The 24679-nt window shown below is 56.4% G+C and overlaps 1 protein-coding gene across 1 annotated transcript in view; it reads left to right on the plus strand.

Annotated features, from left to right (window-relative positions):
• LOC137362382 (disintegrin and metalloproteinase domain-containing protein 33-like) overlaps positions 1-24679 on the plus strand; it is a 378256-nt gene that overhangs the window by 283518 nt on the left and 70059 nt on the right. Inside the window, exons 17-19 of the mRNA XM_068026792.1 lie at positions 1005-1113; positions 20005-20152; positions 20300-20369. Of these exons, the coding sequence (XP_067882893.1) occupies positions 1005-1113; positions 20005-20152; positions 20300-20369 (327 nt within the window). The remainder of the gene's footprint in view (positions 1-1004; positions 1114-20004; positions 20153-20299; positions 20370-24679) is intronic.

The raw sequence follows: 24679 nt of genomic DNA on the forward strand, positions 1-24679 counted from the left end.
TTGTTAGTGGTGGGGGAGTGATGTTAGAGGGGGGGTGATGTTAGAGTGGGGGGGGAGATGTAAGACGATACAGACATTGCAGTAAGGGAGGAGGAGTGTGAAATATTAGATGAAATTCAGATTATGAGAGAGGAATTATTCAGGAATTAAACATCTTTGAACAGAAATGCTGGAAATACTCAGCAGATCTGGCAGCATCTGTGGAGAGAGAAGCAGAGTTAACGTTTCAGGTCAGTGATCCTTCATCAGAGCAGGGAGGTTATGATGGAGCTGTATAAAACGCTGGTTAGACCACAGCTGGAGTACTGTGTCCAGTTCTGGGCACCACACTATAGGAAGGATGTGATTGCACTGGAGAGGGTGCAGAGGAGATTCACCAGGATGTTGCCTGGGCTGGAGCTTTTCAGCTATGAAAAGAGACTGAAAAGGCTAGGGTTGTTTACCTTAGAGCAGAGAAGGTTGAGGGGGGACCGAATTGAAGTGTATAAAATGATGAGGGGCATTGATAGAGTGGATAGGAAGGCATATTCCCTTTGGCTGAGGGGTCAGTAATCTGGAGACATAGATTTCGGGTTGTGGGATGTGGGCGTCACTGGCCAGGCCAGCATTTATTGCCCATCCCTCATTGCCCTTGAGAAGGTGGTGGTGAGATAATTTCTTGAAATGCTGCAGTCCTGAAGCGATTCAAAGGGAACTTTTTTCACCTGGAGGGTGTTGGAAATCTGGAACTCACTGTCTGAAAGGGTGATCGAGGCAGAAACCCTCATAACATTTAGAAAGTATTTGGATGTGCACTCAGTGTCGTAACTTACAAAGCTATGGACCAAGAAACGGTCAGAGGGATTAGGCTGATTGGTTATTTCTCGGCCAACATGGACACGATGGGCCGAATGGCCTCCTCCTGTGCTGGTTATTTTTATGATTCTATGTTGGGGTTCAGGGTCAAGTGATGGGGTTCAGGGTTGAACTCAGATTTGAGACCTTCATATTTGCTCTATTAACAGGTTTGTAACAGTAACAGGAACTGCCATTGTGATTCTCACTGGGCGCCTCCCCATTGCGATAAACCTGGACTAGGAGGCAGCATCGACAGTGGACCCGTGCACAGAGACAGTAAGAGTCACTTTCACACACTTAATCAATGAACAGGTACCTGAAACGGCAGTCCTGTAATACAGGTTCACATACAGCCCAGGGAGACAGAATAGCTGAGACCTCTTGCAAAATTCCCACAGCAGTTATCCTCTCCCCACTCTCTCTATCGCCCCCCCCGTCCTCTCCCCGCTCTCTCTATCGCCCCCCCGTCCTCTCCCCACTCTCTCTCTATCGCCCCCCCCGTCCTCTCCCCACTCTCTCTCTATCGCCCCCCCCCCGTCCTCTCCCCACTCTCTCTCTATCGCCCCCCCCGTCCCACGCCCCGCGCTCTCTATCGCCCCCCCCGTCCTCTCCCCACTCTCTCTCTCGCCCCCCCCGTCCTCTCCCCACTCTCTCTCTATCGCCCCCCCCGTCCTCTGCCCACCTCTCCCCGCTCTCTCTATCGCCCCCCCCCGTCCTCTCCCCGCTCTCACTATCAGCCCCGTCCTCTCCCCACGCTCTCTATCAGCCCCGTCCTCTCCCCACTCTCTCTCTCTCTATCGCCCCCCCGTCCTCTCCCCGCTCTCTCTCTCGCCCCCCCGTCCTCTCCCCGCTCTCTCTCTATCACCCCCCCGTCCTCTCCCTGCTCTCTCTAACGCCCCCCCATCCTCTCTCCACTCTCTCTAACGCCCCCCCCGTCCTCTCCCCGCTCTCTATCGCCCCCCATCTTCTCCCCACTCTCTCTATCGCTCCCCCGTCCTCTCCCCACTCTCTCTATCGCCCCCCGTCCTCTCCCCGCTCTCTCTATCACCCCCCCCCGTCCTCTCCCCACTCTCTCTATCACCCCCCCCGTCCTCTCCCCACTCTCTCTATCGCCCCCCCGACCTCTCCCCGCTCTCTCTATCAGCTCCCGTCCTCTCCCCGCTCTCTCTATCGCCCCCCCGTCCTCTCCCCACTCTCTCTCTATGGCCCTCCCGTCCTCTCCCCGCTCTCTCTATCGCCCCCCGTCCTCTCCCCACTCTCTCTCTATGGCCCCCCCGTCCTCTCCCCACTCTCTCTCTATCGCCCCCCAACCTCTCCCCGCTCTCTCTATCGCCCCCCCCCATCCTCTCCCCACTCTCTCTATCAGCCCCGTCCTCTCCCCGCTCTCCCTATCGCCCCCCCCGTCCTCTCCCCACTCTCTCTATCGCCCCCCCGTCCTCTCCCCGCTCTCTCTATCGCCCCCCCGTCCTCTCCCCGCTCTCTCTTTCACCCCACCATCCTCTCCACACTCTCTCTATCGCCCCCCGTCCTCTCCCCACGCTCTCTATCAGCCCCATGCTCTCCCCACTCTCTCTATCAGCCCCATGCTCTCCCCACTCTCCCTATTAGTCCCGTCCTCTCCCCACTCTCTCTATCGCCCCCCGTCCTCTCCCCACTCTCTCTCTATCGCCCCCCCATCCTCCCCCCACTCTCTCTATCAGCCCCGTCCTCTCCCCACTCTCTCTATCGCGCCCCCATCCTCTCCCCGCTCTCTCTATCGCCCCCCGTCTTCTCCCCACTCTCTCTATCAGCTCCCATCCTCTCCCCTCTCTATCGCCCCCCCCCCATGCTCTCCCCACTCTCTCTATCAGCCCCGTCCTCCCCACTCTCTCTATCAGCCCCGTCCTCTCCCCACTCTCTCTATCAGCCCCGTCCTCTCCCCACTCTCTCTATCGCCCCCCCATCCTCTCCCCGCTCTCTCTATTGCCCCCCCATTCTCTCCCCACTCTCTCTATCAGCCCCGTCCTCTCCCCAGGCTCTCTATCGCCCTCCCCCGTCCTCTCCCCACTCTCTCTCTATCGCCCCCCCCATCCTCTCCCCGCTCTCTCTATCGCCCCCCCCATCCTCTCCCCGCTCTCTCTATCGCCCCCTCGTCCTCTCCCCGCTCTCTCTATCGCCCCCTCGTCCTCTCCCCGCTCTCTCTATCGCCCCCCCATCCTCTCCCCACTCTCACTATCAGCCCCGTCCTCTCCCCACGCTCTCTATCAGTCCCGTCCTCTCCCCACTCTCTCTCTATCGCCCCCCCCCGTCCTCTCCCCACTCTCTCTATCGCCCCCCCGTCCTCTCCCCGCTCTCTCTATCGCCCCCCCCGTCCTCTCCCCGCTCGCTCTATCGCCCCCCCCGTCCTCTCCCCGCTCGCTCTCTATCGCCCCCCCGTCCTCTCCCCACTCTCTCTCTATCGCCCCCCCGTCCTCTCCCCACTCTCTCTATCGCCCCCCCGTCCTCTCCCCACTCTCTCTATCGCCCCCCCGTCCTCTCCCCACTCTCTCTATCGCCCCCCCGTCCTCTCCCCGCTCTCTCTATCGCCCCCCCGTCCTCTCCCCGCTCGCTCTCTATCGCCCCCCCCCGTCCTCTCCCCGCTCGCTCTCTATCGCCCCCCCGTCCTCTCCCCACTCTCTCTCTATCGCCCCCCCGTCCTCTCCCCACTCTCTCTCCATCGCCCCCCCCGTCCTCTCCCCACTCTCTCTCTATCGCCCCCCGTCCTCTCCCCACTCTCTCTCTATCGCCCCCCCGTCCTTTCCCCACTCTCTCTCTATCGCCCCCCGTCCTCTCCCCACTCTCTCTATCGCCCCCCCGTCCTCTCCCCGCTCTCTCTATTGCCCCCCGTCCTCTCCCCGCTCTCTCTATCGCCCCCCCCATCCTCTCCCCGCTCTCTCTATCGCCCCCCCCATCCTCTCCCCGCGCTCTCTATCGCCCCCCCCCCGTCGTCTCCCCACTCTCTCTCTATCGCCCCCCCCTGTCCTCTCCCCAGTCTCTCTATCGCCCCCCGTCCTCTCCCCAGTCTCTCTATCGCCCCCCGTCCTCTCCCCACTCTCTCTATCGCCCCACCCCCGTCCTCTCCCCGCTCTCGCTATCGCCCCCCCCGTCGTCTCCCCACTCTCTCTCTATCGCCCCCCCCCCGTCCTCTCCCCACTCTCTCTATCGCCCCCCGTCGTCTCCCTACTCTCTCTCTATCACCCCCCCCGTCCTCTCCCCACTCTCTCTATCGCCCCCCCCGTCCTCTCCCCACTCTCTCTCTATCGCCCCCCCGTCCTCTCCCCACTCTCTCTCTATCGCCCCCCCCCCATCCTCTCCCCGCTCTCTCTCTATCGCCCCCCGTCGTCTCCCTACTCTCTCTCTATTGCCCCCCCATTCTCTCCCCACTCTCTCTATCATTCTATCGCCCCCCCCCATCCTCTCCCCGCTCTCTCTATCGCCCCCTCGTCCTCTCCCCGCTCTCTCTATCGCCCCCCCAATCCTCTCCCCACTCTCACTATCAGCCCCGTCCTCTCCCCACGCTCTCTATCAGTCCCGTCCACTCCCCACTCTCTCTCTATCGCCCCCACCCCCGTCCTCTTCCCCACTCTCTCTATCGCCCCCCCGTCCTCTCCCCGCTCTCTCTATCGCCCCCCCCCGTCCTCTCCCCGCTCGCTCTATCGCCCCCCCGTCCTCTCCCCGCTCGCTCTCTATCGCCCCCCCGTCCTCTCCCACTCTCTCTCTATCGCCCCCCCCGTCCTCTCCCCACTCTCTCTCTATCGCCCCACCCCGTCCTCTCCCCACTCTCTCTCTATCGCCCCCCCGTCCTCTCCCCACTCTCTCTATCGCCCCCCCGTCCTCTCCCCACTCTCTCTATCGCCCCCCGTCTCTCCCCACTCTCTCTATCGCCCCCCCGTCCTCTCCCCGCTCTCTCTATCGCCCCCCCGTCCTCTCCCCGCTCGCTCTCTATCGCCCCCCCCCGTCCTCTCCCCGCTCGCTCTCTATCGCCCCCCCTGTCCTCTCCCCCACTCTCTCTCTATCGCCCCCCCGTCCTCTCCCCACTCTCTCTCCATCGCCCCCCCGTCCTCTCCCCACTCTCTCTCTATCGCCCCCCGTCCTCTCCCCACTCTCTCTCTATCGCCCCCACGTCCTCTCCCCACTCTCTCTCTATCGCCCCCCCCGTCCTTTCCCCACTCTCTCTCTATCGCCCCCCGTCCTCTCCCCACTCTCTCTATCGCCCCCCCCCGTCCTCTCCCCGCTCTCTCTATCGCCCCCCGTCCTCTCCCCGCTCTCTCTATCGCCCCCCCATCCTCTCCCCGCTCTCTCTATCGCCCCCCCCCTCCTCTCCCCGCGCTCTCTATCGCCCCCCCATCCTCTCCCCGCGCTCTCTATCGCCCCCCCCCCGTCGTCTCCCCACTCTCTCTCTATCGCCCCCCCCTGTCCTCTCCCCAGTCTCTCTATCGCCCCCCGTCCTCTCCCCCACTCTCTCTATCGCCCCACCCCCGTCCTCTCCCCGCTCTCGCTATCCGCCCCCACCGTCGTCTCCCCACTCTCTCTCTATCGCCCCCCCCCGTCCTCTCCCCACTCTCTCTATCGCCCCCCCGTCGTCTCCCTACTCTCTCTCTATCGCCCCCCCCCGTCCTCTCCCCACTCCTCTCTATCGCCCCCCGTCGTCTCCCTACTCTCTCTATCGCCCCCCCCCCGTCCTCTCCCCACTCTCTCTATCGCCCCCCGTCGTCTCCCTACTCTCTCTCTATCGCCCCCCCCGTCCTCTCCCCGCTTTCTCTATCGCCCCCCGTCGTCTCCCCACTCTCTCTATCGCCCCCCCCCATCCTCTCCCCGCGCTCTCTATCGCCCCCCCATCCTCTCCCCGCCTCTCTCTATCGCCCCCACCCATCCTCTCCCCGCTCTCTCTATCGCCCCCCCGTCCTCTCCCCACTCTCTCTATCGCGCCCCGTCCTCTCCCCACTCTCTCTATCGCGCCCCCTGTCCTCTCCCCACTCTCTCTATCGCCCCCCCCGTCCTCTCCCCACTCTCTCTATCGCCCCCCTGTCCTCTCCCCCACTCTCTCTATCGCCCCCTCGTCCTCTCCCCGCTCTCTCTATCGCCCCCCCTCGTCCTCTCCCCGCTCTCTCTCTATCGCCCCCCCAATCCTCTCCCCACTCTCACTATCAGCCCCGTCCCTCTCCCCACGCTCTCTATCAGTCCCGTCCTCTCCACACTCTCTCTCTATCGCCCCCCCCCCCGTCCTCTCCCCACTCTCTCTATCGCCCCCCCCGTCCTCATCCCCGCTCTCTCTATCGCCCCCCCCCGTCCTCTCCCCGCTCGCTCTCTATCGCCCCCCCGTCCTCTTCCCCGCTCGCTCTCTATCGCCCCCACCCGTCCTCTCCCCACTCTCTCTCTATCGCACCCCCCCGTCCTCACCCCACACTCTCTCTCTATCGCCCCCCCGTCCCTCCCCACTCTCTCTCTATCGCCCCCCCGTCCTCTCCCCACTCTCTCTATCGCCCCCCCGTCCTCTCCCCGCTCTCTCTATCGCCCCCCCGTCCTCTCCCCGCTCGCTCTCTATCGCCCCCCCCCCGTCCTCTCCCGCTCGCTCTCTATCTCCCCCCCGTCCTCTCCCCACTCTCTCTACTATCGCCCCCCCCTGTCCTCTCCCCACTCTCTCTCTATCGCCCCCCCGTCCTCTCACCCACTCTCTCTCCATCGCCCCCTCCGTCTTCCCCACTCTCTCTCTATCGCCCCCCGTCCTCTCCCCACTCTCTCTCTATCGCCCCCCCGTCCTTTCCCACTCTCTCTCTATCGCCCCCCCGTCCTTTCCCCACTCTCTCTATCGCCCCCACCCGTCCTCTCCCCGCTCTCTCTATCGCCCCCCCGTCCCTCTCCCCGCTCTCTCTATCGCCCCCCCATCCTCTCCCGCTCTCTCTATCGCCCCCCCCATCCTCTCCCGCGCTCTCTATCGCCCCCCCCGTCCTCTCCCCACTCTCTCTATCGCCCCCCGTCGTCTCCCTACTCTCTCTCTATCGCCCCCCCACCCGTCCTCTCTCCCCACTCTCTCTATCGCCCCCCGTCGTCTCCCTACTCTCTCTCTATCGCCCCCCCCCGTCCTCTCCCCACTCTCTCTATCGCCCCCCGTCGTCTCCCTACTCTCTCTCTATCGCCCCCCCCGTCCTCTCCCCGCTCTCTCTATCGCCCCCCGTCGTCTCCCCACTCTCTCTCTATCGCCCCCCCCGTCCTCTCCCCGCTCTCTCTATCGTCCCCCCCATCCTCTCCCCGCGCTCTCTATCGCCCCCCCCATCCTCTCCCGCGCTCTCTATCGCCCCCCCTCCTCTCCCCGCTCTCTCTATCGCCCCCCCCCATCCTCTCCCCGCTCTCTCTATCGCCCCCCCCGTCCTCTCCCCACTCTCTCTATCGCGCCCCTGTCTCTCCCCACTCTCTCTATCGCCCCCCCGTCCTCTCCCCACTCTCTCAATCGCCCCCCTGTCCTCTCCCCACTCTCTCTATCGCCCCCCCGTCCTCTCCCCACTCTCTCTCTATCGCCCCCCCCGGCCTCTCCCCACTCTCTCTATCGCCCCCCTGTCCTCTCCCCGCTCTCTCTATCGCCCCCCTGTCCTCTCCCCGCTCTCTCTATCGCCCCCCCGTCCTCTCCCCGCTCTCTCTATCGCCCCCCCCATCCTCTCCCCGCGCTCTCTATCGCCCCCCCCCATCCTCTCCCCGCTCTCTCTATCGCCCCCCCGTCCTCTCCTCACTCTCTCTCTATCGCCCCCCCCGTCCTCTCCCCACTCTCCCTATCGCCCCCCCCCGTCCTCTCCCCACTCTCCCTATCGCCCCCCCGTCGTCTCCCCACTCACTATCGCCCCCCTGTCCTCTCCCCACTCTCTCTCTATCGCCCCCCCCGTCCTCTCCCCGCTCTCTCTATCGCCCCCCCCGGCCTCTCCCCACTCTCTCTATCGCCCCCCGTCCTCTCCCCACTCTCTCTATCGCCCCCCGTCCTCTCCCCACTCTCTCTATCGCCCCCCCGTCCTCCTCCCCACTCTCTCTATCGCACCCACCGTCCTCTCCCCACTCTCTCTCTATCGCCCCCCCGTCCTCTCCCCACTCTCTCTATCGCCCCCCCGTCCTCTCCCCACTCTCTCTATCGCCCCCCATCCTCCCCCCACTCCCTCTATCGCCCCCCCGTCCTCTCCCCACTCTCTCTCTATCGCCCCCCCCGTCCTCTCCCCACACTCTCTCTATCGCCCCCCATCCTCCCCCCACTCCCTCTATCGCCCCCCCGTCCTCTCCCCACTCTCTCTCTATCGCCCCCCCCCGTCCTCTCCCCGCTCGCTCTCTATCGCCCCCCCGTCCTCTCCCCACTCTCTCTCTATCGCCCCCCCCTGTCCTCTCCCCACTCTCTCTCTATCGCCCCCACCGTCCTCTCCCCACTCTCTCTCCATCGCCCCCCCGTCCTCTCCCCACTCTCTCTCTATCGCCCCCCGTCCTCTCCCCACTCTCTCTCTATCGCCCCCCCCGTCCTTTCCCCACTCTCTCTCTATCGCCCCCCGTCCTTTCCCCACTCTCTCTATCGCCCCCACCGTCCTCTCCCCCGCTCTCCTCTATCGCCCCCCGTCCTCTCCCCGCTCTCTCTATCACCCCCCCATCTCCTCTCCCGCTCTCTCTATCGCCCCCCCCCATCCTCTCCCGCGCTCTCTATCGCCCCCCCCGTCCTCTCCCCACTCTCTCTATCGCCCCCCGTCGTCTCCCTACCTCTCTCTCTATCGCCCCCCCCCCGTCCTCTCCCCACTCTCTCTATCGCCCCCCCGTCGTCTCTCCTACTCTCTCTCTATCGCCCCCCCCCGTCCTCTCCCCACTCTCTCTATCGCCCCCCGTCGTCTCCCTACTCTCTCTCTATCGCCCCCCCCGTCCTCTCCCCGCTCTCTCTATCGCCCCCCGTCGTCTCCCCACTCTCTCTCTATCGCCCCCCCCGTCCTCTCCCCGCTCTCTCTATCGTCCCCCCCATCCTCTCCCCGCGCTCTCTATCGCCCCCCCCATCCTCTCCACCGCGCTCTCTATCGCCCCCCCCTCCTCTCCCCGCTCTCTCTATCGCCCCCCCCCATCCTCTCCCCGCTCTCTCTATCGCCCCCCCCGTCCTCTCCCCCACTCTCTCTATCGCGCCCCTGTCCTCTCCCCACTCTCTCTATCGCCCCCCCCCGTCCTCTCCCCACTCTCTCTATCGCCCCCCTGTCCTCTCCCCACTCTCTCTATCGCCCCCCCGTCCTCTCCCCACTCTCTCTCTATCGCCCCCCCCGGCCTCTCCCCACTCTCTCTATCGCCCCCCTGTCCTCTCCCCGCTCTCTCTATCGCCCCCCCTGTCCTCTCACCCGCTCTCTCTATCGCCCCCCCCGTCCTCTCCCCGCTCTCTCTATCGCCCCCCATCCTCTCCCCGCGCTCTCTATCGCCCCCCCCCATCCTCTCCCCGCTCTCTCTATCGCCCCCCCGTCCTCTCCTCACTCTCTCTCTATCGCCCCCCCCCGTCCTCTCCCCACTCTCCCTATCGCCCCCCCCGTCCTCTCCCCACTCTCCCTATCGCCCCCCCCGTCGTCTCCCCACTCTCTATCGCCCCCCTGTCCTCTCCCCACTCTCTCTCTATCGCCCCCCCCGTCCTCTCCCGCTCTCTCTATCGCCCCCCCCGGCCTCTCCCCACTCCTCTCTATCGCCCCCCGTCCTCTCCCCACTCTCTCTATCGCCCCCGTCCTCTCCCCACTCTCTCTATCGCCCCCCCGTCCTCTCCCCCACTCTCTCTATCGCCCCCCCCGTCCTCTCCCCACTCTCTCTCTATCGCCCCCCCGTCCTCTCCCCACTCTCTCTCTATCGCCCCACCCGTCCTCCCCCACTCTCTCTATCGCCCCCCGTCCTCTCCCCACTCTCTCTATCGCCCCCCCGTCCTCTCCCCACTCTCTCTAATCGCCCCCCATCCTCCCCCCACTCCCTCTATCGCCCCCCCGTCCTCTCCCCCACTCTCTCTCTATCGCCCCCCCCCGTCCTCTCCCCACTCTCTCTATCGCCCCCCATCCTCCCCCCACTCCCTCTATCGCCCCCCCCGTCCTCTCCCCACTCTCTCTCTATCGCCCCCCCCGTCCTCTCCCCACTCTCTCTATCGCCCCCCCGTCCTCTCCCCACTCTCTCTCTATCGCCCCCCCCGTCCTCTCCCCACTCTCTCTCTATCGCCCCCCCCGTCCTCTCCCCACTCTCTCTATCGCCCCCCGTCCTTTCCCACTCTCTCTCTATCGCCCCCCGTCCTCTCCCCACTCTCTCTATCGCCCCCCCCGTCGTCTCCCCACTCTCTCTCTATCGCCCCCCCCGTCCTCTCCCCACTCTCTCTATCGCCCCCCGTCCTCTCCCCACTCTCTCTCTATCGCCCCCCCCCGTCCTCTTCCCCACTCTCTCTATCGCCCCCCGTCCTCTCCCCACTCTCTCTATCGCCCCCCGTCCTCTCCCCACTCTCTCTCTATCGCCTCCCCATCCTCCCACCCACTCTCTCTCTATCGCCACGCCATCCTCTCCCCACTCTATCGCCCCCCGTCCTCTCCCCACTCTCTCTATCGCCCCCCCGTCCTCTCCCCACTGTCTCTATCAGCTCCCATCCTCTCCCCCGCTCTCTCTATCGCCCCCCCCATCCCTCTCCCCGGTCTCTCTATCGCCCCCCCCCCATCCTCTCCCCGCTCTCTCTATCGCCCCCCCATCCTCTCCCCACTCTCTCTATCAGCCCCATGCTCTCCCCGCTCTCTCTATCGCCCCCTCGTCCTCTCCCCACTCTCTCTATCGCCCCCCGTCCTCTCCACACTCTCTCTCTATCGCCCCCCCCGTCCTCTCCCCGCTCTCTCGATCGCCCCCCGTCCTCTTCCCACTCTATCTCTATCGCCCATCCGTCCTCTCCCCACTCTATCGCCCCCACCGTCCTCTCCCCACTGTCTCTATCGCCCCCCCCGTCGTCTCCCCCACTCTCTCTATCGCCCCCGTCCTCTCCCCACTCTCTCTATCAGCTCCCCATCCTCTCCCCACTCTCTCTCTATCGCCCCCGTCCTCTCCCCACTCTCTCTATCAGCTCCCATCCTCTCCCCGCTCTCTCTAACACCCCCCCCCCCCGTCCTCTCCCCACTCTCTCTCTATCGCCCCCACCATCCTCTCCCCCACTCTCTCTATCGCCCCCGTCCTCTCCCCACTCTCTCTATCAGCTCCCATCCTCTCCCCACTCTCTCTATCGCCCCCCATCCTCTCCCCGCTCTCTCTAACACCCCCCCCCGTCCTCTCCTCACTCTCTCTCTATCGCCCCCCATCCTCTCCCCGCTCTCTCTATCGCCCCCTCGTCCTCTCCCCGCTCTCTCTGTCGCCCCCCCCCGTCCTCTCCCCACTCTCTCTATCAGCTCCCATCCTCTCCCCGCTCTCTCTATCGCCCCCCTCGTCCTCTCCCCACTCTCTCTCTATCGCCCCCACCGTCCTCTCCCCACTCTCTCTCTATCGCGCCCCCACCGTCCTCTCCCCACTCTCTCTCTATTGCCCCCCCGTCCTCTCCCCACTCTCTCTCTATCACCCCCCGTCCTCTCCCCACTCTCTCTCTCTCGCCCCCCCCGTCCTCCTCCCCACTCTCTCTCTATCGCTCCCCATCCTCTCCCCACTCTCTCTCTATCGCCTCCCCGTCCTCTCCCCGCTCTCTCTGTCGCCCCCCCCCCGTCCTCTCCCCACTCTCTCTATCAGCTCCCATCCTCTCCCCGCTCTCTCTATCGCCCCCTCGTCCTCTCCCCACTCTCTCTCTATCGCCCCCCCGTCCTCTCCCCACTCTCTCTCTATCGCCCCCCCGTCCTCTCCCCACTCTCTCTCTATTGCCCCCCCGTCCTCTCCCCACTCTCTCTCTATCACCCCCCGTCCTCTCCCCACTCTCTCTCTCTCGCCCCCCCCGTCCTCTCCCCACTCTCTCTCTATCGCTCCCCCCGTCCTCTCCCCACTCTCTCTATCGCACCCCCGTCCTCTTCCTACTCTCTCTATCAGGCCAGGCCTGCATTTATTGCCCATCTCTAATTGCCCTTGAGAAGGTGGTGGTGAGCTGCCTTCTTGAACCGCTGCAGTCTATTTGGGGTAGCTACACCCACAGTGCTGGGAGTTCCAGGATTTTGACCGAGCGACAGTGAAGGAACGGCGATATAGTTCCAAGTCAGGATGGTGTGTGACTTGAAGGGGAACTTGCAGGTGGTGGTGTTCCCATGTATTTGCTGCCCTTGTCCTTCTAGTTGGTAGAGGTCGCAGGTTTGGAAGGTGCTGTCTAAGGAGCCTTGGTGCATTGCTGCAGTGCATCTTGTAGATGGTACACACTGCTGCCACTGTGCGTCGGTGGTGGAGGGAGTGAATGTTTGTAGATGGGGTGCCAATCAAGCGGGCTGCTTTGTTCTGGATGGTGTCGAGCTTCTTGAGTGTTGTTGGAGCTGCACCCATCCAGGCAAGTGGAGAGTATTCCATCACACTCCTGACTTGTGCCTTGTAGATGTTGGATAGGCTTTGGGGAGTCAGGAGGTGAGTTACTCGCCTCAGGATTCCTAGCCTCTGACCTACTCTTGTAGCCACGGTATTTATATGGCTACTCCAGTTCAGTTTCTGATCAATGGTAGCCCCTGGGATGTTGATAGTGGGGGATTCAGCGATGGTAATGCCATTGAATGTCAAGGGGAGATGGTTAGATTTTGTCTTGTTGGAGATGGTCATTGCCTGGCACTTGTGTGGTCCGAATGTTACTTGCCACTTATCAGCCCAAGCCTGGATATTGTCCAGGTCTTGCTGCATTTCGACACGGACTGCTTCAGTATCTGAGGAGTCGCGAATGGTGCTGAACATTGTGCAATCATCAGCGAACATCCCCACTTATGACTGAAGGTCATTGATGAAGCAGCTGAAAATGGTTGGGCCTAGGACACTACCCTGAGGAACTCCTGCAGTGATGTCCTGGAGCTCAGATGATTGACCTCCAACAACCACAACCATCTTCCTTTGCGCTAGGTATCACTAGCGGAGGGTCTTCCCCCTGATTCCCACTGACTCCAGTTTTGCTAGGGCTCCTTGATACCATACTCGATCAAATGCTGCCTTGATGTCAAGGGCAGTCAGTCTCACCTCACCTCTGGAGTTCAGCTCTTTTGTCCATGTTTGAACCAGCAAAGAGCAAAGAGCCCTCCAAGCCTGCGCCGTTCCAGATCCTCTATCTAAACATGTCGCTATTTTCTAAGGGTCTGTATCTCTTTTCTTCCTGCCCATTCATGTATCTGTCTAGATACATCTTAAAAGACGCCATCGTGCCCGCGTCTACCACCTCCGCTGGCAACGCGTTCCAGGCACCCACCACCCTCTGCGTAAAGAACTTTCCACGCATATCCCCCCTAAACTTTTCCCCTTTCACTTTGAACTCGTGTCCTCTAGTAATTGAATCCCCCACTCTGGGAAAAAGCCTCTTGCTATCCACCCTGTCTATACCTCTCATGATTTTGTACACCTCAATCAGGTCCCCCCTCAACCTCCGTCTTTCTAATGAAAATAATCCTAATCTACTCAACCTCTCTTCATAGCTAGCGCCCTCCATACCAGGCAACATCCTGGTGAACCTCCTCTGCACCCTCTCCAAAGCATCCACATCCTTTTGGTAATGTGGCGACCAGAACTGCACGCAGTATTCCAAATGTGGCCGAACCAAAGTCCTATACAACTGTAACATGACCTGCCAACTCTTGTACTCAATACCCCGTCCGATGAAGGAAAGCATGCCGTATGCCTTCTTGACCACTCTATTGACCTGCGTTGCCACCTTCAGGGAACAGTTGACCTGAACACCCAAATCTCTCTGGACATCAATTTTCCCCAGGACTTTTCCATTTACTGTATAGTTCACTCTTGAATTGGATCTTCCAAAATGCATCACCTCGCATTTGCCCTGATTGAACTCCATCTGCCATTTCTCTGCCCAACTCTCCAATCTATCTATATTCTGCTGTATTCTCTGACAGTCCCCTTCACTATCTGCTACTCCACCAATCTTAGTGTCGTCTGCAAACTTGCTAATCAGTCCACCTATACTTTCCTCCAAATCATTAATGTATATCACAAACAACAGTGGTCCCAGCACGGATCCCTGTGGAACACCACTGGTCACACGTCTCCATTTTGAGAAACTCCCTTCTACTGCTACTCTCTGTCTCCTGTTGCCCAGCCAGTTCTTTATCCATCTAGCTAGTACACCTTGGACCCCATGCGCCTTCACTTTCTCCATCAGCCTGCCATGGGGAACCTTATCAAACGCCTTACTGAAGTCCATGTATATGACATCTACAGCCCTTCCCTCATCAATCAACTAAGGCTGTAATGAGGTCAGGAGCTGAGTGGCCCTGGCTGAACCCAAACTGAGCGTCACTGAGCAGATTATTGCTAAGCAAGTGCCGCTTGATGGCACTGTTGATGACATCTTCCATCACTTTACTGATGATTGAGAGTAGGCTGATGGGGCGGTAATTGGCTGGGTTGGACTTGTCCTGTTTTTTGTGCACCAGACATACCTGGGCAATTTTCCACATTGCCGGGTAGATGCCAGTGTTGTAGCTGTACTGGAACAGCTTGGCTAGGGGCGCGGCATGTTCTGGAGCACAGGTCTTCAGTACTATTGCCAGAATATTGTCAGGACCCATAGCTTTTGCAGTATCCAGTGCCTTCAGTCGTTTCTTGATATCAGGCGGACTGAATCAAATTAGCTGAAGTCTGGCGTCTGTGATGCTGGGCACTTCAGAAGGAGGTGTTTTGCAAAACATTAAGGTAGATAAGTCCCCAGGGCCTGATGGGATCTACCCCAGAATACTGAGGGAGGGAAGGGAAGAAATTGCTGGGACCTTGACAGAAATCTTTGCATCCTCATTGGCTACAGGTGAGGTCCCAGAGGACTGGAGAATAGCCAATGTTGTCCCTTGGTTTCAGAAGGGTAGCAAGGATAATCCAGGAAATTATAGGCCGGTGAGCCTTACGTCAGTGGTAGGGAAATTATTAGAGAGGATTCTTCGGGACAGGATTTACTCCCATTTGGAAACAAATGGACTTATTAGCGAGAGGCAGCATGGTTTTGTGAAGGGGAGGTCGTGTCTTACTAATTTGATTGAGTTTTTTGAGGAAGTGATAAAGATGATTGATGAAGGAAGGGCAGTGGATGTTATCTATATGGACTTCAGTAAAGCCTTTGACAAGGTCCCTCATGGCAGACTGGTACAAAAGGTGAAGTCACACGGGATCAGAGGTGAGCTGGCAAGATGGATACAGAACTGGCTCTGTCACAGAAGACAGAGGGTAACAGTGGATGGGTGTTTTTCTGAATGGAGGGATGTGACTAGTGGTGATCCGCAGGGATCAGTGCTGGGACCTTTGCTGTTTGTAGTATATATAAATGATTTGGAGGAAAATGTAGCTGGTCTGATTAGTAAGTTTGCGGACGACACAAAGGTTGGTGGAGTTGCGGATAGTGATGAGGATTGTCAGAGGATACAGCAGGATATAGATCGGTTGGAGACTTGGGCAGAGAAATGGCAGATGGAGTTTAATCTGGACAAATGTGAGGTAATGCATTTTGGAAGATCTAATGCAGGTGGGAAGTATACAGTAAATGGCAGAACCCTTAGGAGTATTGACAGGCAAAGAGATCTGGGCGTACAGGTCTACAGGTCACTGAAAGTGGCAACGCAGGTGGATAAGGTAGTCAAGAAGGCATACGGCATGCTTGCCTTCATCGGTCGGAGCATAGAGTATAAAAATTGGCAAGTCATGCTGCAGCTGTACAGAACGGGGCAGCACAGTGTCGCAGTGGTTAGCACCGCAGCTTCACAGCTCCAGCGACCCGGGTTCAATTCTGGGTACTGCCTGTGTGGAGTTTGCAAGTTCTCCCTGTGTCTGCGTGGGTTTCCTCCGGGTGCTCCGGTTTCCTCCCACATGCCAAAGACTTGCAGGTTCATAGGTAAATTGGCCATTATAAATTGCCCCTAGTATAGGTAGGTGGTCAGGAAATATAGGGACAGGTGGGGATGTGGTAGGAATATGGGATAAGTGTAGGATTAGTATAATTGGGTGGTTGATGGTCGGCACAGACTCGGTGGGCCGAAGGGCCTGTTACAGTGCTGTATCTCTAAACTAAACTAAACTAAACTTTAGTTAGGCCACACTTAGAATATTGCCTGCAATTTTGGTCGCCACACTACCAGAAGGATGTGGAGGCTTTGGAGAGGGTACAGAAGAGGTTTACCAGGATGTTGCCTGGTCTGGAGGGCATTAGCTATGAGGAGAGGTTGGATAAACTCGGATTGTTTTCACTGGAATGACGGAGGTGGAGGGGCGACATGATAGAGGTTTACAAAGTTATGAGCGGCATGGACAGAGTGGATAGTCAGAAGCTTTTTCCCAGGGTGGAAGAGTCAGTTACTCGGGGACATAGGTTTAAGGTGAGAGGGGCAAAGTTTGGAGGGGGTGTGCGAGACAAGTTCTTTACACAGAGGGTGGTGAGTGCCTGGAACTTGCTGCCAGGGGAGGTGGTGGAAGCAGATACGATAGCGACGTTTAAGAGACATCTTGACAAATACGTAAATAGGAAGGGAATAGAGGGATACGGTCCCCGGAAGTGCAGAAGGTGTTAGTTTAGGCAGGCATCAAGATCGGCACAGGCTTGGAGGGCCGAATGGCCTGTTCCTGTGCTGTACTGTTCTTTGTTCTTTGAGGCCGAGATGGATCATCAACTCGGCACTTCTGGCTGAAGATTGTTGCAAATGCTTCAGCCTTATCTTTCACACTGATGTGCTGGACTCCCCCATCATTGAGGATGGGGATATTTGTGGAACCACCTTCTCCAGTTAGTTGTTTAATTGTCCACCACCATTCACGGCTGGATGTGGCAGGACTGCAGAGCTTAGATCTGATCCGTTGGTTATGGGATCGCTTAGCTCTGTCTATCGCATGCTGCTTACGCTGTTTGGCATGCAAGTAGTCCTGGGTTGTACCTTCACCAGGCTGACCATTTTGAGGTATGCCTGGTGCTGCTCCTGACATGCCCTCCTGCACTCTTCATTGAACCAGGGTTGGTCTCCTTGCTTGATGGTAATGGTAGAGTGGGGGATATGCCGGGCCATGAGGTTACACATTGTGGTTGAGTACAATTCTGCTGCTGCTGATGGCCCACAGCGCCTCATGGATGCTCAGTTTTGCATTGCTAGATCTGTTCAAAATCTATCCCATTTAGCACAGTGATAGTGCCACTCAACACAATGGACGGTATCCTCAATGTGAAGGCAGGACTTCGTCTCCACAAGGACTGTGCGGTGGTCACTCCTACCAATACTGTCATGGACAGATGCATCTGCGGCAGGCAGATTGGTGAGGATGAGGTCAAGTATGTTTTTCCCTCTTGTTGGTTCCCTCACCACCTGTCGCAGACCCAGTCTAGCAGCTATGTCCTTTAGGGCTCGGCCAGCTCGGTCAGTAGTGGTGCTACTGAGCCACTCTTGGTGATGGGCATTGAAGTCCTCCACCCAGAGTACATTCTGTGCCCTTGCCATCCTCAGTGCTTCCTCCAAGTGGTGTTCAACATGGAGGAGTACTGAGTCATCAACTGAGGGAGGGCAGTAGGTGGTAATCAGTAGGAGGTTTCATTGTCCATGTTTGACCTGATGCCGTGAGACGTCATGGGGTCCGGAGTCAATGTTGAGGACTCCCAGGGTAACTCCCTCCCAACTGTATACCACTGTGCTGCCACCTCATAGAAACATAGAAACTAGGAGCAGGAGTAGGCCATTCGGCCCTTTGAGCCTGCTCCGCCATTCATTATGATCATGGCTGATCATCCAACTCAGTAACCTGTTCCTGCTTTCCCCCCATATCCTTTGATCCCTTTAGACCCAAGAGCTATATCTAACTCCTTCTTGAAAACATACAATGTTTTGGCCTCAACTGCTTTCTGTGGGAGCGAATTCCACAGGCTCACCACTCTCTGGGTGAAGAAATTTCTCCTCATCTCAGTCCTGAAAGGTTTACCCCGTATCCTTAGACTATGACCCCTGATTCTGGACTCCCCCACCATCGGGAACATCCTTACTGCATCTACCCTGTCAAGTCCTGTTAGAATTTTATAGGTTTCTATGAGATTCTCCCTCACTCTTCTGAACTCCAGTGAATATAATCCTAACCGACTCAATCTCTCCTCATACGTCAGTCCCACCATCCCAGGAATCAGTCTGGTAAACCTTCGCTGCACTCCCTCTATAGCAAGAACATCCTTCCTCAGATAAGGAGACCAAAACTGCACACAATATTCCTCACCAATGCCCTGTATAACTGCAGCAAGACATCTCTGCTCCTGTACTCGAATCCTCTCGCTATGAAGGCCAACATACCATTTGCCTTTTTTACCGCCTGTTGCACCTGCATGCTTACCTTCAGCGACTGGTGTACGAGAACACCCAGGTCTCGCTGCATATTCCCCTCTCTCAGTTTATAGCCATTCAGATAATAATCTGCCTTCCTGTTTTTGCTACCAAAGTGGATAACCTCACATTTATCCACATTATACTGCATCTGCCATGCATTAGCCCACTCACTCAAATTGTCCAAATCACCCTGAAGCCTCTCTGCATCCTCCTCACAACTCACCCTCCCACCCAGTTTTGTGTCATCTGCAAATTTGGAGATATTACATTTAATTCCCTCATCTAAATCATTAATATATATTGTGAATAGCTGGGGTCCTAGCACTGATCCCTGCGGTACCCCACTAGTCACTGCCTGCCATTCAGAAAAAGACCCATTTATCCCTACTCTTTGTTTCCTGTCTGCCAACCAATTTTCTATCCATCGCAATACACTCCCCCCAATCTCATGCGCTTTAATTTTACATGCTAATCTCTTATGTGGGACTTTGTCCAAAGCCTTCTGAAAGTCCAAATAAACCACATCCACTGGCTCTCCCTCATCAACTCTACTAGTTACATCCTCGAAGAATTCTAGTAGATTTGACAAACATGATTTCCCTTTCGTAAATCCATGCTGACTCTGCCCGATTCTACCACTGTTCTCCAAGTGCTCTGCTAATAAATCTTTGATAATGGACTCTAGAATTTTCCCCACTACCGATGTCAGGCTGACTGGTCTATAATTCCCTGCTTTCTCTCTACCTCCCTTTTAAATAGTGGGGTTACAATAGCCACCCTCCAATCTGTAGAGTCCAGATGACCACCAATGCATCCACTATTTCTAGGGCCACTTCCTTAAGTACTCTGGGATGCATACCATCAGGCCCTGGGGATTTATTGGCCTTCAATCCAATCAATTTCCCCAACACCATTTCTCTACGAATACTGATCTCCTTCTGTTCCTCTCTCTCACTAAGCCCTGTGTTCCCCAACATTTCTGGTATGATATTTGTGTCCTCCTTTGTGAAGACAGAACCAAACTATGCATTTAGTTGGTCAGCCATTTCTTTATTCCCCACAATAAATTCCCCTGTTTCTGACTGTTTGTTTCTGCTGTGTCTGTCCTGCCGGTGGGACAGGACGTACCCGGGGATGGTGATGGCAGTGTCTTGGACATTGTCTGTAATGTATGATTCAGTGAGTGTGACTATTTCAGGCTGTTGCTTGACCTCTTCCCCCACCGAACACTTATCTTGATCACCTGACATCCCCCTCACCCCAAAGTGCATAAACTTTACACTCAAACCTTTCCCAGTATCCCCTACACCCATTACGTTTATTTGACCTCGTTCCCCCTCCCCCCAGTGCTGATTAACGTACCTCCTCCTCCCCCACCAGTATGGTGCCTCATTTCCCAGGACAGTGATACTAAGGTGTGGGAGTGCCGGCCATCGAGCCGAATATTGGAGCGGGAACTCAGGCAGTGATGTAAGCTTCATTAATTCATTAATTTTAATTTATTTAAATATGTAAATGTTCTTCCGATTGCTGAGTCTGGGGTGGGGGGGTTGTCTCTATGAGGCCTCGCCACCGCCAGTAATATCGGGCCGGATCGGGCCGTCTCCCGGAGGCATTTTCAGCGCCACCCGCCATGGAACCCAAGGCCTGGGGGAGAAGATAATTCTGCTCTCTGTTTCTGCATGGACTCATTCCTCTCCTCTCCTCCCCACAGACCAGCAAGCCCTGCTGATTGCACTCCTCTTCACCTTCCTCCTGCTGATTCCAGCCATTTTCATCAGCCTGTTCTGCTGCTACAAACACAGGGAAGCACTGTGCAAACAGTGGAAGGATTTCCGGGGGAAAAGGGCCAAGGTGGACAGGTAATGAGGGAATAGATGGAGCGTCACACCGCCTGGTTTACGCCACCCGTGAGGGTGTTTGCGGCGAGGGGTCGAGGGTGTTTGTGGCGAGGGGTTGAGGGTCTCCCCAACCTCTGCTTGATTTGTGAAGATACTTTCTTTTTACAGAACTGAGGCAATTCGAAAACAGAACCTCCGTAAACCCAACTTTCAGATGGAGGAGCTGCTTGTGGGCGAGGTGAGATGGAGGGAGGTGAGATGGAGGGCATTGTGCAGATAGGATAAAGGAAAGAGAGATTGAAGAAGAACAAGAGAATGTGTGAGAATGTGAATTACACTGTAATGGGGAGAAAGAGAGAGTGAGGAAAAGGAGTGAGGAGTGGATGAGGGAGGGGGGGGTGAGGGAGGAAGGAATGACAGATGAGGAGTGGATGAGGGAGGGAGTGAGGGAATGAGGGATGACTGAAGAGGGAGTTGATGAGGGACGGAGATGATGAGGGAGGGATGACTGAGAGGAGGGAATGGATGAGGGACAGAGTGAGGTAATGAGAGATGACTGTGGGCACTCCTGTCTCCTCCAGTACTAAGACAGCCACAAACTCTGTTCCCTACCGACAGCCTCCATCCCTCTCCCTACCGACCGCCTCCGTCCCTCTCCCTACCGACAGCCTCCATCCCTCTCCCTACCGACCGCCTCCGTCCCTCTCCCTACCGACCGCCTCCGTACCTCTCCCTACCGACCGCCTCCGTCCCACTCCCTACCAACCGCCTCCGTCCCTCTCCCTGCCGACCGCCTCCGTCCCTCTCCCTGCCGACCGGTCCCAGGTTAACCCAGACTGTTTGTAATGTAGTTTGCACTCTGACCCTGACATGACAAATCCTCTCCAACACTCAGATTTCCTCTTTGCATCTCAGTAACATCACCTGATCACCCTGTCTAAGCCCGTCTGTTACTCAAACCCTCATTCACCTCTGGACGACTATTTCAACACACTCCTGGCTGCTCTCCTACATTCTACTTGCGTAAACCTGAGGTGATCTAAAACTCTGCTGTCTGTGTGTTAACTCACACCGAGTCCTGTTCCCTGAACTGAACTGGCTCCCGGTCAAGCAGCACCTTGATTTTAAAATTCTCCATATCCCGGTAAACTCTTCCAGCCCGACACACAGCTGACATATCTGTGCTTAACCATTCTGGCCTCATGCATCCTCTACTCTCTACCAATCGTTGGCTGCCAGGAACTCCCTCCCGAAACATCTCTGCATTTGCACTGTCCTTTATCTTCTTCAAGTTCCTATTTAAAGGCCACATCTTTCACCCTCTAATACCTGCTTAATTGGCTCCAAGACTAATTTTGTTTGCTAATCGTTCTTGTGAAGAAGCTTGGGACATTTTATGACATGAAAGATGCTATATCAATGGAAGTTGATGTTGTGCCGAACCTTTAACCTACTCTAAGATCAAACTAACTACCTACCCTTCATTCTACTATCATCCATGTACCTATCCAAGAGTCGCTTAAATGTCCCTAATGTATCTGCTTCTACTACCACCGCTGGCAGTGCATTCCACGCACCCACCACTCTCTGTGTAAAGAACCTACCTCTGACATCTCCCCGAAACCTTCCTCCAATCACCTTAAAATTATGCCCCCTGGTGATAGCCCTTTCCACCCTGGGAAAAAGTCTCTAGCTATCCACTCTATCTATGCCTCTCATCATCTTGTACCCCTCTATCAAGTCACCTCTCATCCTTCTTCGCTCCAATGAGAAAAGCCCTCGCTCCCTAAACCTTTCTTCGTCGGACATGCCCTCCAGTCCAGGCAGCATCCTGGTAAATCTCCTCTGCACCCTCTTGAAAGCTTCCACATCCTTCCTATAATGAGGTGACCAGAACTGAACACAATATTCCAAGTGTGGTCGAACCAGGGCTTTATAGAGCTGCAGCATAACCTCGCGGCTCTTAAACTCAATCCCCCTGTTAATGAAAGCCAACACCCCATACGACTTCTTAACAACCCTATCAACTTGGGTGGCAACTTTGAGCGATCTATGGACATGGACCCCAAGATCCCTCTGTTCCTCCACACTACCAAGAATCCTGTCTTTAAGCCTGTATTCTGCATTCAAATTCGAGCTTCCAAAATGAATCACTTCACACTTTTCCAGGTTGAACTCCATCTGCCACTTCTCAGCCCAGCTCTGCATCCTGTCAATGTCCCGTTGCAACCTATAACAGCCTTCCACACTATCCACAACTCCAGCAACCTTTGCGTCATCGGCAAACTTGCTAACCCAGCCTTCCACTTCCTCATCCAAGTCATTTATAAAAATCACAAAGAGCAGAGGTCCCAGAACAGATCCTTGTGGAACACCACTGGTCACCGAGCTCCATGCTGAATACTTTCCATCTACTACCACCCTCTGTCTTCTATGGGCCAGCCAATTCCGTATCCAGACAGCCAACTTTCCCTGTATCCCATGCCTCCTTACTTTCTGAATGAGCCTACCATGGGGAACCTTATCAAACGCCTTGCTAAAATCCATATACACCACATCCACTGCTCTTCCTTCATCAATGTGTTTTGTCACAGCTTCAAAGAATTCAATAAGGCTTGTGAGGCATGACCTGCCCCTCACAAAGACATGCTGACTGTCTCTAATCATAAATCCTGTCTCTCAGAATCCTCTCCAATAATTTGCCCACTACCGACGTAAGACTGACTGGTCTATAATTCCCAGGGTTATCCCTATTCCCTTTCTTGAACAAGGGAATAACATTTGCCACCCTCCAACCATCCGGTACTACTCCAGTGGACAGTGAAGACGCAAAGATCATCGTCAAAGGCGCAGCAATCTCTTCCCTCACTTCCCGTAATATCCTTGGGTATATCCCGTCTGGCCCCAGGGACTTATCTGTCCTCATATCATTCAAAATTTCCAGCACATCCTCCCTCTTAACATCAACCTGTTCGAGCATATCAGCCTGTTCCACGCTGTCCTCACAAACAACCAGGTCCCTCTCACTAGTGAATACTGAAGCAAAGTATTCATTTAGGACCTCCCCTACCTCCTCCGACTCCAGGCACAAGTTCCCTCCACTATCCCTGATCGGCCCTACCCTCACTCTGGCCATCCTCTTGTTCCTCACATAAGTGTAGAACGCCTTGGGATTTTCCTTAATCCGACCCGCCAAGACTTTTTCATGTCCCCTTCTAGCTCTCCTAAGTCCATTCTTCAGTTCCTTCCTGGCTACCTTGTAACCCTCTAGAGCCCTGTCTGATCCTTGCTTCCTCAACCTTAAGTAAGCTTCCTTCTTCCTCTTGACTAGCTGTTCCACATCTCTTGTCATCCAAGGTTCCTTCACCCTACCATCCCTTCCTTGCCTCATCGGGACAAACCTATCCAGCAGTCGCAGCAAGTGCTCCCTAAACAACCTCCACATTTCTGTCGTGCATTTCCCTGAGAACATCTGTTCCCAGTTTATGCTCCCCAGTTCCTGCCTAATAGCATTGTAATTCCCCCTCCCCCAATTAAATATTTTCCCATCCCGTCTGCTCCTGTCCCTCTCCATGACTACAGTAAAGGTCAGGGAGTTGTGATCACTATCACCGAAATGCTCTCCCACCGAGAGATCTGCCACCTGGCCTGGTTCGTTGCCAAGCACCAAGTCCAACATAGTCTGCCCTCTAGTCGGCCTATCTACATATTGAGTCAGGAAACCTTCCTGGACACACCTGACAAAAACTGCTCCATCCAAACTATTTGCACTAAGGAGGTTCCAATCAATATTAGGGAAGTTGAAGTCACCCATGACAACAACCCTGTTACTTCTGCACCTTTCCAAAATCTGCCTCCCAATCTGTTCCCCCTTGTCTCTGTTGCTATTGGGGGGTCAATAGAAAACTCCCAATAAAGTGACTGCTCCTTTCCTGTTTCTGACTTCCACCCATAATGACTCAGTAGACAAACCCTCCTCGACGACCTCCCTTTCTGCAGCTGTGATACTATCCCTGATTAGCAATGCCACTCCCCCACCTCTTTTACCTCCCTCCCTATTCCTTTTGAAACATCTAAACCCCGGAACATCCAACATCCATTCCTGCCCCTGTGATATCCACGTCTCCGTAATGGCCACAACATCGTAGCTCCAAGTACTGATCCATGCTTTATGTCTGGAAAAGCCATGGTTTTCTGATCTAACCTCCAGAAGCTGTGTGAGATTGTTAACAGTCTGAATCAGGACAGGTGTTTGAACAATAATATAAAAGCGAAATACTGCGGATGCTGGAAATCTAAAATAAAAACAAGAAATGCTGGATTCACTCAGCAGGTCTGGCAGCATCTGTGGAAAGAGAAGCAGAGTTAACGTTTCGGGTCAGTGACCCTTCTTCGGAACTGACAAATATTAGAAAAGTCACAGATTATAAGAAGTGAGGTGGGGGTGGGGAAAGAGATAACAAAGGAGAAGGTGTAGATTGGACCAGGCCACATAGCTGACCAAGAGGTCACGGAGCAAAGGCAAACAATATGTTAATGGTGTGTTGA

The sequence above is a fragment of the Heterodontus francisci genome, unplaced genomic scaffold (genome assembly GCF_036365525.1).
Source record: "Heterodontus francisci isolate sHetFra1 unplaced genomic scaffold, sHetFra1.hap1 HAP1_SCAFFOLD_480, whole genome shotgun sequence".
Lineage (NCBI taxonomy): Eukaryota > Metazoa > Chordata > Chondrichthyes > Heterodontiformes > Heterodontidae > Heterodontus > Heterodontus francisci.